At 52.3% G+C, this 12,866-nt stretch overlaps 1 protein-coding gene across 1 annotated transcript; it reads left to right on the forward strand.

Moving 5' to 3' along the window:
- Positions 1-448: 448 nt before the first annotated feature.
- BATF3 (basic leucine zipper ATF-like transcription factor 3) lies at positions 449-12,217 on the forward strand. The gene is made up of 3 exons (XM_081121077.1): positions 449-628; positions 3,043-3,147; positions 11,604-12,217. The coding sequence occupies exons 1-3, from the start codon at positions 551-553 to the stop codon at positions 11,787-11,789; spliced, it is 369 nt and encodes a 122-aa protein (XP_080977203.1). The 5' UTR covers positions 449-550; the 3' UTR covers positions 11,790-12,217.
- Positions 12,218-12,866: the final 649 nt, after the last annotated feature.

The raw sequence follows: 12,866 nt of genomic DNA on the forward strand, positions 1-12,866 counted from the left end.
GACCGGGGGAGAAAAACCACCAACCCCAACCACCCGCTGGTGTTTCTCGCCCTGAGTTCCCGAGAGCGGCGGGACCCCACCGGCCGCGCCGCGCCCCCCGACCCCCACCCGCCCCAGCGCTGTCTCCTGGGGGTGGGCTTCGCGTTCCCTCCGGGTTTCGGGGCCACCACGTGACTTCCACGAACAGCGGGGGGGGGGGCGGGCAGCGGAAAGCCGCGACGGGGGTGGGATCTGGGACCCCGAGGTGCGGCCCGAGAGGAGGAAATGAGGCTGGATGGGAGGAGGAGGGGCGGGCAGACGAGCGGACGGGAAGGACCGCGGGCCGCGACGGGGGTGGGGAAGCCCGGGCCACGCGCAGAGGCTGCGCGGCCGGGGCGAGCGGGAAGCGCGAGGGGCGGGGCGGGGCGGGCGGCCGGCAGGTGCGGGCGCGAGGATGCGGGCGGCGGGACTGCGCCCGTAGGCGGCGCCCCGCGTGCAGGGGCGGCGGGCCGCGCGGCGGCTCCTGCGCGAGGCTGCGCGGCTGGGCGGGCCGGGCCGAGGAGCGCCGGGCATGTCGCAGGGGCCCGCGGCCGCCGGCAGCGTCCTGCAGCGCAGCGGAGCGGCGCCCGGCAACCAGTCGCAGCCGCAGGTAGCGAACTAGAGGCTCGCGGAGGGCGGCGGGGATGCGGGGTCGGGCGGCCGGCGGCGCGGGGAGGGCGGCGCTGGGGCTCCGGGGGCTGCCCTCCGAGGGGAGGGTTGGGCGCGCGCGGTGCCCGCGGGGTACGGCATGGTGACCCAGTGGAGGAGACGCCCGAGGGCGCCGACGCCTGGCTGCGCGGCGCACGGTCCACGTTCCCCCGCACGTGGGGCGGCGCTGCCCCGGAGCCATGCGTGGCCCTTCCCCGGAGCTCCGAGCGGGGGCCAGGACTCGGAGAGGGGACATTCAGCCCCGAGGGGGCGGCTCGTGCGCAGGCACCCCCTTCCAGGCCGTGCCCCGGGGGTCCGCCTAGGGGCGCAGGTGGAAGCCCCTGGCGGCGGCGGCCCCGGGAGGCTTGCGCCAGGCTGCGTGCGGGGCTGAGCGTTTCCTGCCTGTGCTCCCTTCTCACCTCGGTGCTTGGCGAGCAGTGTCACCTGGTGATGCTAGACAGCCACAGGGCTCTCAGCCTGGGCCTGGGGACGCGGGCTGAACGGCCGGGGGCGATTTGCTCACCCTCTCTGAGCCTGCGGCTTTCCCCACCTGGGAAATGTGCACCTGTAAGAACGTCAGCCTCTCATGGTTTTTACGAGGACTCATTGAGATCCGGTTGACAACACGTGAATTTCCCACCTTCGCTCCCCTCTTTCTGTCTTGACAAACGTTTCTTCTGGGTTGTCAGGTGTGACCGTGTGGCAGGTGGTAATCCGGAGCGCGGGCCGGCTGCCAGAGGGCAGGCTGCCGGCAGCTTCGCTGTGCCCTGCGGCTTTCGGATGAAGAACAAAGAGGCATGGTTTGGTGACAAGCACAAGAAGGGACTTAATACAAAATAGCATCAACCTCAGCAGAGGTTGTTGAGGGCATACTGTGTGCTGGGAGCTTTCAGATAAAAGCTTATCTCATGCCAGCCTCAAGCTGCAGTTCCGGGGATGTTATTTCCAGTGCCTAGAGCAGTGCCTGGCACATGGCAGGTACTCGGTTGACACTATTGAAAGAATGAATGAATCACACTTACAATAAATGAGAAAACGAGAAATTCATAGAATATGGTCCCCAAGACTGTGTTGACAGTAGGAGGAAAAAAAAACACACCAGAAGCTGTGTGTTTCTCATGCGAAAGCTCTGTCCTCTGCACCACATTTTCCCCCGGTGGTGGTCTGCTTCTGTTTGCCGAGTCTTCTTTGCCTCTCAAGAACTGCATTTTAACACCTTGCGTCTGTTTCTTTAAGCTCCAGGCCCCTTCTACTTGCTATGCTATCTACGTATATGTCATTTATTTTTCTTTATTCTTGCATCTGCTAAAAATTGTTTACCCACATTATTTTGGGGGAGATGGTATGTGTTTCTCTTACTTGGAACACAAGACCAAATGATACCTGAGCATATTCATTACTTTATATTATCAGGGGTTTTTAAAAAAATTAACATTGATAATTGAGTAGCTTTCCTATGTTCGTATCCCACTAACTTCCCTGGCTTTTGAACTCTTTAAAGGTAGGATTTCCCCCCCTCACACCCCCTGGTATCTTCTCACAGGGTACTGGAAAGCAAATGCTGCTCTCCTCTCCGTGTTTTCTATAACTGAATGCAGTGTTTTTTACCTTGGTAGGTGCATTTTTCTGCCTGCCTGTTTCATGATAACTCTGGGAGGATTTGACTAGGTTTGGTTAAATCTCACCTATAGCTAAGGGCTTTCAAGACACATCATAAAGTTGCTTTCTGACTTCCTCTGACTGGTGAAACAGAATGTCAATCGAGCATGGTTCAAAAGAGCGTATTGTCGGTGGTGTTTAAGACCCTTGGGTGCGCTGGTAGAGTTGTGTGGTTGCAGTGAGTTATAAGAGTAATCGTGTTTTGCACCGAGTGTCAAAAGCCCCTGTTTCTGTGTGGTGGTGTAAGGCCTGACATACAAGCAATGCAGATAGCAGATGCTTTCCGCCTTTTCCATTCTCAGATGGACAACGCCAACACCACAGCTCCTCCAGGCTCACGCCCTGCGGGGTAGAGGTTGATGAACGTTGGTGGAGTCCAACAGACCTGAGTTCCACTTCCCATTCACCCACTTACTAGCTGTGGTACCTGGAGCAAGTTCCTTAACCTCTCTGAGTTCTAATTCCTCATTGTTTACATGGCGATCACACCACGCATTTCCCAGGGTGGTCGCGGGGGTTAGCAGCTACATGCAGCCATAGCACCTGGGGAGTGTTCCTTACAAGGGGCTACAGTTACCCCACTAATGTAGCAACAAGCAGCGCTGTGGATGCTGATAAAATGGCAAAGGCAGTGAGCAATGCTGAGCGAGGAGAGAGGACAGACAAGGGGGAGAGGAAGGGCCTCCACATCGCTCCTGACCACAGGTTTCTCCCCAGAGCCCTGAGGATGATGACAGGAAGGTCCGAAGGAGAGAAAAAAACCGCGTTGCTGCTCAGAGAAGTCGGAAGAAGCAGACCCAGAAGGCTGACAAGCTCCATGAGGTGAGGCTGTGGTCGGGGCAGAGCCACGCTAGGGCCACGGAGAGGAGCTGTCTTCTGTCCTCGCACTGTGGTGGTGGCCCTGAGGTCACGGCCTGGCCATCACCAGTTTGGCCACATGCACGTCTCATTCTTCTGGGTCCTTCCAGCCCATTTCTGGTTCTTCGCTCACTGGCCTCGTCGTTTCTCCTTCATCCACTGGTTGCATCTCACACTCAGGTTTCTTTCATGATACAGCAAAACAACACCAAAAAACAAACTTCCTTTTGGTCCTGATTCCCTTTTAAGCTAGTGCCCATTTCTTTCCTTTCCTTCCCTCACGTCTCTGCTTCTTAAAGAGAGACGTGCTGTCTCCATGCCTCAGTTTCCGTTGATCACCCAGTCCTCTGATTTTGTTTCTGCCCCCTGTCCCCACCCAACACACACACACACACACACACACACACACACACACACACACACACACACACACACACACACACACACCTTGCAGAAGCTGCTTCCACTGAGACCACTAGTGCCCGGTCCAGGGACCTCTTTCTAGTCTTACCATCCTTGCACTTGCTGGAACATTTGACACCACTGACCCTCTCCTTAAAGCCTTCTTTCAAGGTCTTTAGCTTCTAAAAAAAACACATTTCCTACTTCTCCTGAACCACTTCTTCTTAACCACTTTTTCTCTCAGTTTCTTTCTTAAATTTTCTTACCTCTGTCTGTTTTCTTAAATGTTGTTGACCAGACTCTGTCCCTTTTTTTCTGACCCTGGAAAATTTAACCTATAAATCTGTTCTCCCAACATCAGTCACCTTAGGAAAGACCTCTGTTCTAGCCATAACCCCATATCTCCAATGTTTCAAAAAGGGTCTGCTGCAGGCTCCTCACATGCAACATGGTCATAATAGAGGGTCTGTTGACCCTGAGACATTCTCTTCTCACTGTCTTCAATTTTTATTTAATGGAGCTAACCGTCTTTCTCATCACCAAAATCAGGAACCTGGGATTTATCCTAAACCCTTCCGTTTTCCTCGACCCCTGTGTGTAATCCACATCATCTCACAGCCAGGGCATGGGAACCGCTCCCTATCAGGAACTGGCCTCAGAGGTATCCCAGGATCTGTCCAAGGAATGGGCCGCAGTTCCGAGCTCTTGTCTTTGCACAGCGTTGGTGTGAATAATTACGATTTTAGTTGAACTCTTTCCTGCCACGCTTTCTTGCCATAGATTGTCTCAGCCAGGCCAGTCTGGGGGCATTGGCAGCAGAGGAGACTGAGGTGTTTTGAGGGGAGTGACAATCTCTGAACACCCTTTATCGATGAACATGGAACAGATTTAGAATGTCTGTACTCCGGGGAGAGGTAGCCCATGGATATAACTTCACAGCGTGGCCCTAGGAAGGTGGGGCCCTAGGATCTTCAGACTAGGGTCAGGGAGGGTCCTTCCCAGCCCTTATTAGCTCTGTGAAATATCCACAGAAAAACTACAGTGCCCTCTGCCTCTTTTCTCCTTCCCCCTTGCTCCTGAAGCTATCCTGCTTCTAGCTTCATGTTACCAAGGGGGCCTGTGGCTCACAGTGCATGGCCCTGTATCCAGAACATGTGCTAGTTGGACGGCTAGGGTCTTTCCCCTCAAGAAGCTTCTAGTCCAGGCCTGCTGCAGGCTCCTCACATGCAACATGGTACGTTAATATATTAAAAAACAAACACAAGAGGACACTCAGTTTTAAGTCCGGAGTGATTATGTGTAGAGTGTTGACTAAATGACTTGAACAAGATCTTTCCTAGAGCATGGTCAAGTAGATTCATCCCACAAATACTTTTTAAGCACTGCTGCAGGCAAGGCATTGCCCTTGGGCCACAAAGAGAGGAGTCAGGTCTTATTCCTGTCCTTGGGAAGCACAGGAGTTCCCGAGGAAAGTGTATTGGTTTCCTGTGGCTGCTGTAACAAATTACAACAAATTTCGTGGCTTAAAACAACACAGAGTTATCATTTTACTGTTTTGGAGGCAGGTGTCTCTAAATGGTTCTCACTGGACTGAAATCAAGGTGTTGACGGCTGTATTCCTTCTGGAGGCTCTGCATAAGAACCAGTTTCCTAGCCTTTTCCAGCTTCTAGAAGCTTCTGTGTCCCTTGGCTTGTAGTCCCCTTCCGTCTTCAAAGCCAGCTGGCCAGTCGAGTCTCTTATACTGTATTACTCTGACACTTTCCCCATAGTCATGTCTCCTTGTCTGACTCCTCCTTTCACTTATAGGGACCCTTGGGATTACATTGGGTCCACCTGTATAATCCAGGTTAATTTTCCCCCTTTAAAAAAAAAATCCTCATCTGAGGATATTTTTTCCATTGCCTTTCAGAGAGAGTGGAAGGGAGAGAGAGAGAAACATCGATGTGAGAGAGACGTATCTATTGGTTGCCTCTGGCACGTGCCCCGACCAGGGCCAAGGTTCAAGCCCACAACAGAGGTATGTGCCCTTGGTAGGAATCGAACCCGGGACCCTTTAGTCCATAGGCCAACACTTTAACCGCTGAGCCAAATGAGCTACGGCTAATCTCCCCGTTTTAAGGCTTTTTAATCACATCTGCAAAGTCCCTGTTGCCACTTAAAATAATATATTCATAGGTTCCAAAGATTGGATGTAAACATCTTTGGGGGGCTGTTATTCTGCCTATCGCAGGAAGCAACAGAAATAATTTACTAAATGTTAAGATAGGTCTCTCTCCATTTCTGTCATTGTATCCAATAACCAAATGAACCAGGTGTCTGGGAAACTTACGGGCAGTGCCGCGTGTACCCCCACCTGATCCCTCTTAGAACCACAGGTGGAGCGCCCCTTTGTGGGGTTCCTAACCTGTTCTGCTGTCCACAGGCATGACTGATTCTGCCAGGTGGCCTTTCCAGAAATGGGGCTGGTTGGCCTGAAACCCGGTCCCTCCATGGGAGAACACTCTCCTCTCCTCTTCTTTGTGGAGCTAGAAGAATGGGTGAGGACCATGCACCTCCATCAGATCCCCTCAGCAGGGCCAGTTTTGGTTGAGAAACACAGTGTTCAGGAGGCCAGGAAAGTGGATCCATCCATATACAGACCCCAAAGCTGGAGGTCACACTTTCACCATCACTAACCACACACGTGTCATTGGTCACAATGAGGGAGCTGGCTCAGGAAGATGGAAATGCCCAGTTCTGTAGAAGAGGAGCATGATTTCTGGCCCAAGGGCACCAACACGAATAATTTCTCCCTGTTCATTTCTCGTCTCCTTCCAGGAGCACATCCTAGTTATGGGGATCTATGTTCTATATGGCCAACATAGTAAAAAAAAAAGCATAGTAAAAAAAGTGACTTTTTTAAACTTTCAAAACAATCTTCATAGTGGGAGGGGTGTCTGGTAAAAATGTGGTCAGGAATGATTGTATTGCACCCCAGTAAGTCGAAAGCGGAGCACCTAGCACACTGCTGACAGTCATGGCAGAAAGCCCCGCAGGCCCCCCAGGCCCCCCAGGCCACATGTAGGATGGGAAAAGTGAGAGACCAGTTCCCGGGAAGACACAGAGGGGCAGGAAGCAGCCACCTAACAGCCCGAGCTACTTGCTACTCCCTGCGGAGACTTGAGTAAAGTACCTGTCCTATAGACGCCTCCACCCCAGACTGTGGGATAGCACTGTTAAACATTTCAGAGTAACTCGAGATCTTTATTTGCCTTTCTTGAATACCATGAAGGGGAATACTTAGAGTAAGACGTTTAAAATTCCCCCCTTCCTCTCCTGCCTACCTCACTCACCTCTAACACTGAAAAACCTCCTCTAGTCCCAGCTCATCTAAGTGTCTCAGCCACTTCCCTCCCCTCCCAGTTCTCTGTCTCCAAAGCCAGAGGACTGTCCTTCAAGGTGGGACCTTCTGCCCAGCCAGACATCGCTCACCTAGGATCCAGGCGGTCACGGTTCGATTCTCGGTCAGGGCATGTGCCCGGGTTGCGGGCTCGATTCCCACCTGGGGGCGTGCAGGAGGCAGCCGATCAATGACTCTCTCCTCATTGATGTTTCTGTGTCTCTCTCTCCCTCTCCCTTCCTCTCTCTCAAATCAATAAAGATATATTAAAAAAAAAAAAGGTGGGAACTTCTCAGAGGGCAGGGCAGTGGGACAGCCTGGACAGGCCAAGCCTGGGAGAGGCTGGGGCCGCTCGTCCGTCCAAGCTTTCTCTGCAGGGCGGTGGTTGCTGGAAGTTGGGTTGCCGTGATGAGAAGTGGTTCCCTGTGTGTATTTGTGGACCTCAGTGTTCTCTGTGGCTTTTCTAATCATCCCTTCAAGGCGCTTACATCTCTCACGGGGATTTCGACCCCTATTCATCTCTGAACGTTAGGCACACGCCTGAGTCCACATTCACAAATAGGAACCCAAGTGAACAGTCCAGCTCTCTAAAGACAGGCTGAAAGACACTTCTCTCAGAAATGGGTCAGACTGGTTGAAGCCAGGCACCTAAAGGTGTAAGACTGAGAAAGAATTTTGAGTCAGAAAAGGAAGGCATCGATGCCATCCTTAGGAGCGCCAAATGTCACAGACAAGTTTCTTGAGTAATATGGTTGTGGTATGTGTTGCCATGGTTTTTTCAGATATTGTATATTCTGAAATATACAATGCTTCGTGTTAGTCCCCAGTTAGGTTAGAAACTGATGAAGACACTCATTTTTACAGCGCTTGCTGGTGACACATTTTTCTGCTGGGAAGGGTATCAGCTTAAGGCTTGGGAATAGACTTATTTGTAAAATCCTGAGCTCTTGCAGCCCTTTTCTGCTGGTAACCGCCATGGGGAGATTGGAGCCTAGGCACTGCCAAGCGAAAGCTGAATTACTGTCACTGCACGAGAGTTGCAGTTGACCTTGAAGTCGGGATCAGGCTCCAGTATACACAACCTTGGAAAAGTCACCATGCCTCTCAGAGTTTCAGTTTCTTGCTTGAGAAGTGGGGTCTTGTGTGTGGCTGTGTTCTCCTAGTGGCCTTTTCCTTCCCCTCATCTCCTTTCCTGCCTTGTTGTCATCTCTGACCCCTGGTACCCACATTAGCTTCTTTAGCGCCCTGGCCCTCCCCTCTGCCTCAGAGGCACCCTGGACCCTGACTGAATATCCCCAGACAGCCCCGCATCTCCCCATCAGCCTCTTTTAGATGCCCAGACCAGGGTTTCTCAGTCTTGGGGCTGGATAATTCCTTGTTGTGGGGGCGTCTCTGCCTTCTAGGTGCAGTAACACCCCCTTCCCCAAACTGTCTCCAGACACTCCACGTGACCCCTGGGGCCTGCCCAAATTGCCCCAGTTGAGAATTGCTGCCCTCGGCTGCTTAATTTCTGAGAGAGAACTGGGATGTGCAGTGACTTCACCGTCTCTAATCTGTAAGTCTCTGCGTTGTGACAGTGTCCTAGAAGATACCCAGGAAGGCAACCCAGTAACTGCAAACCCTCCTGGGGCAAAGGATTCGAAACTCAGCAGTCATTGAGCTAAACCAAGCATCTCTTTGGAAACAACAGAGGGCCTAATGTTCTTTATTATTTTTTACGTCTGCGAAGTCCAGGTAGTTTCTTCTCAGTGTGAAGCGGGTTCTACCCATTCCCTTCGTTCCCTCTCAGCGTCCTCTCCCCTCCTCTTCCTCCCTTCCCAGCTCCTCACCTGAAGAAGGTTTTTACTTCTCTCATTTTTATCCCCTCAGCTCCATAAAAGTCCCTCAGCGTATTTGTGAGTAAAACTTAGATCCCAGAGGAGAAAGTCCCCCCTCCCGCCCAGAAGGCAGGCAAGGGGCCTGCTGGGTGGCCTGTGGGGGCAGCTCTGAGCCCTTCTGGGCTGGGGTTTGGGGAGAGCAGCTGTACCTTCAGCAGCGTGACTCCTCATGGCTTCCAGAGGTCAAGCTCAGAAGCTCACAGCGTCTCACCACAAAAATCAGTAAATATGGAAAATCGGTTTGGAATGTTTACCACAGGAAGAGAGTTTCCTAATCTTTGGAATCTTGTTTAAATGTTAGCTCATTGGAACCATTCAAATCTATTCTCCTTTTATGTGGAAGTGAGGAGCATTTCCAGTTGCAGGGTGGAGAGTGCGTGTGTGTGCGTGTGTGCCCCTCACCCCTGTTGCAGGCAGGCTTCTCACGATGCCTGGGCTTCCATCCCCATCTTCCCATCCAGACCCTCCCCTTGCCCGCAGAGGGCTTGGTTGCTGTGTTTGTAGACCGAATCCTGACTCTAGGCCTAGAGCTTGTCAGAGGCCAGAGGAGTGCATGCGGAGCTGGGGGTGGTAGGCGCGGAGGAGGGCTACTGGCAGAGCAGGGCCGGTGTACCAGTGATGCCAGACTGAGCCAGGACAGCCTGTGGGGAGAAGAGGTGAGGCCTGCTGCCTTGCAAAGTATTCCAGACTACCCTGAGAGCCTGCCTGGGAAAGGCAGGAGGCAGAGGAATGGCTCAGATCACTTTTGCATGCAGCTCCTCTGAGCCCCTTGTCCTGGGAGGGAGGAAGATGCCTGGAGGGGAAGGGAGGGATGGAAAGGGGTGAGGGAAGGAGACAGAGGGCTGAGGGGTCACTGAGCAGTTAGATGCCAGCACTGGGGCCTGTCAGGTGGGGCACAAGAGAGGGTAGCAGAGGCCCCATGTGCTATATCTTTCTGATTTTTAGAGACCTTATTTAAGTGTGATTGAATATGACACAAGACTGAATAAGACACATAATAAGAGATGTGTTTCCATTAGTGCTGTGATCATGGAAGCCTTCCTGGAGGTGGTGGACTTGAGCTGGGCCCACAGAAAAAAGACAAAGGCAGTCCAGGGACAGAGTTGAGGATCTGCATGTGCCTTAAGGGCCTGTAAGATCAGACTTTCTTAGTGATATTTCTTAAAAATTACTAGTAAGAGAAAAGATATAATGGAAAATGAGTTGGACCCCCTGCTTAGGAAACATAGTAGGCATGGTACAACAAAGCCCAACAGTGTGAATCAACTAGAAATGACTGAAAACAACATTTCAAAAGATTTAAATCAGATTGCCAGCCTTAAGAGGGTCTCTATGGCATGGCATAGGGCCTCTGCCATTGACCACGCACTGTAGAACTTACTGACTTGGAGGAATACAAGGAAGACCTGCCCGGCCTGCTCATCAAGTTCATGCACGGCTTATAGTTTGTGGTATCATTAGTCTATGAGCTGACACAATCTAAGATTCTGAAATATTTGCTAGGCTGCAAGATGTTCCAGAGAACAAGGTGAAATTCAGTAGAGGTGGGCGTCAGGCCCATCCTTAAGCTCCGAATATTGATGGTCTTTAAAGTATAGACAGAGAAGCTGCAGATGCACACAAAGCTTGCACTTCTCTGCATGCTCAGGGGCAGTTCCCCAGAGTGGGGGTTGGCTGTAGGCTTGGGTCCAGCCCAGAGCAGATCACCTCCACAATCTGCCTGCTGTCCGCATGGTCAGGCCATCCCTGGAAGCATGCACTGCATGTTGGAATGATGTTCTCTCGGAGCTCCTGGCAAACTGGAGCATGTGTTGGATGGTGTCCAGGAGGGCAAAGGGAGCAGGAGTCCCACAACCCAAGGAACCCGGAGAACCTGAGACAGTTGAGCTCAGAGAATACCTAAAGGGAAGTGGTGTGGGGTTGTCTCCTAACATTTCAAGAACTGTGATGTTGAAAAAGTATTGCATTTACTCTATGTGGTTCCATAAGGTGGAACCAAGCCCAACAGGTGGGTTTGAAGGAGAAAGAGTTTTTGGGTCAGTGCAAAGAGGACCTTTCTCATAGAGCAGCTCAGCAAAGGCAAGGACTGTCCTTTGAAGGAGAGAGTGCTTAGCATCAGTTGGATGTCTTACCTAGAATTACACAGGGAAGGTTTCTACATTGTTAGGCTACAGGGTTGGGCTAAGGGGTTTCTGTGAACCCCTCCAGTTCTAGGCCTCTGTAAACTCTGATGTAGAGGAAATATAACACATGAGTTTGGGAGCAAAGCCAAAGAAAGCATTTACTCAGTACTCAACAAGCATGTGTTAAGTTCCAGGCACTGTTCCTAACTAAGGCAGTGAACCCAACAGGACCTTTAGAAAGCAGATCAGCAGTTGGGGGGAAGGGAGGCTCAAAGGGGCCCTAGGGAACTTCCCAGAGTGATGGAAACATTCTGTCTTGATCAACATAGTTATTTACATTTGTCAGAACTCACTGAATCATGCCCTTAAAATCAGTGTATTTTATTTTCTGTAAATTACACCTCATAAAGTTTTTTTGACAAGCAAAGCCCTGGCCTTGTGGACCTTTTGTCTTGGCAGAAGGAGACAGACAGTGAGCAAATGAACAAACAATTATGAGTGGTGGAGGGGGGCGTGGTTAACGAGAAAGCTTTCGTGGGAAGGAGGTGAGCTTCACAGCGCGGGTTAGATCTGCGGGGAGGAAGGGGGAAGGGAGTGTGTTTTCAGTAATGATGTAGCCGACTCTCCGTCTTCCCCAGGAATATGAGTGCCTGGAGCAGGAAAACACAGTGCTTCGGAGGGAGATCGGGAAGCTGACGGAGGAGCTGAAGCACCTGAGCGAGGCGCTGAAGGAGCACGAGAAGATGTGCCCGCTGCTGCTGTGCCCCATGAACTTCGTGCCGGTGCTGCGGCCGGACCCTGTGGCCGGCTGCCTGCCCCGGTGAAGCGCAGCCAGGAGCCTTGGTCCTTTCCACGCCTGGGAGCAGGGCTCCTCCGCATCTGTGTACAAGGGGACCCGGGGCCAGGCCTCCTCCATTGTTTCCTCTTCCTGAAGAGGTCGTCTTCTATCTCCTCGGGCTGTTTTGCGGATCAAGGGTCTTGCTTGCCCGTCCTGGCCATCTCCCCCACAGCCACATCCATGTTAGATGGGGAGGCGCCTTGCCAGGCCTCTTCCTCGGAGCTCTGGGCTGTGTCCCACAGGCACCTGACTCTCAGAGCCTTGAGTGGACCCAGGTCGGGAGACCACCCTCATGACTCACTTCACTTCCACTATGGCAGCTACTAGGTTCCGCTGTTACGCAGAATCATTTCCTCTGATGATGGAATTTGGATAATAAAGATGGTTGTGCCTCTCCTTTGGCCAAGTTCTTGGAATTTAGAAGCACAATACGTTTTCTCTTCCTGAAGAGGCGTCTACCATCTCCTCAGGTTGTCTTGCAGCTCCTGGGTCTTGGTTCCCCTTCCTGATCGTCTCCCCTGCAGCCACATCTAAGCTAGGTGGGCAGGCAGCTTTGGGGGGCGGCACAGCAAAGGCCAAAGGGACTTCCCTGCCACCCCAGCTGGGTCACAAAGGGGCTTGCAGACCCGTCTAGCTGTCTTGACAGCTGATCTGCTCTGATCCCACTGTCACTGCTGTTCAGCTGGCTGCTCACCCCCTCCACCGCTAACACCGGGGTGTCTGTGTCTGCTGCTCCACTGGCCTGAGCCCTGTGGCTCCACATAATTCAGGGACCAATCTCCTTCCATTTAGTTGCACTGTACCCCCAATCCTCTACTCTGACTGGGAGACTCGGGAGGAAGAGGTCCATGGAAGGGGGTGGGGAGAGGCTATGTCTTGGAGGTGATAGTGAATAATTTTCTGCCCATAGTCCATGGGCCAGACCTCAGTCCCACAGCCTCACCCAGCTAAAGGGAGGTCCAGAAATGAAATTTAGCTTCATGCTCAGGTTGGAGGAACTGGATTTCATGACTCTGTTAGTCTCTGCCATAGAAGGTGTAGGACCCCCACTCGGAAGTCCCAG

The sequence above is a fragment of the Miniopterus schreibersii genome (assembly GCF_964146895.1).
Source record: "Miniopterus schreibersii genome assembly, chromosome: 19".
In the NCBI taxonomy this organism is placed as follows: Eukaryota; Metazoa; Chordata; class Mammalia; order Chiroptera; family Miniopteridae; genus Miniopterus; species Miniopterus schreibersii.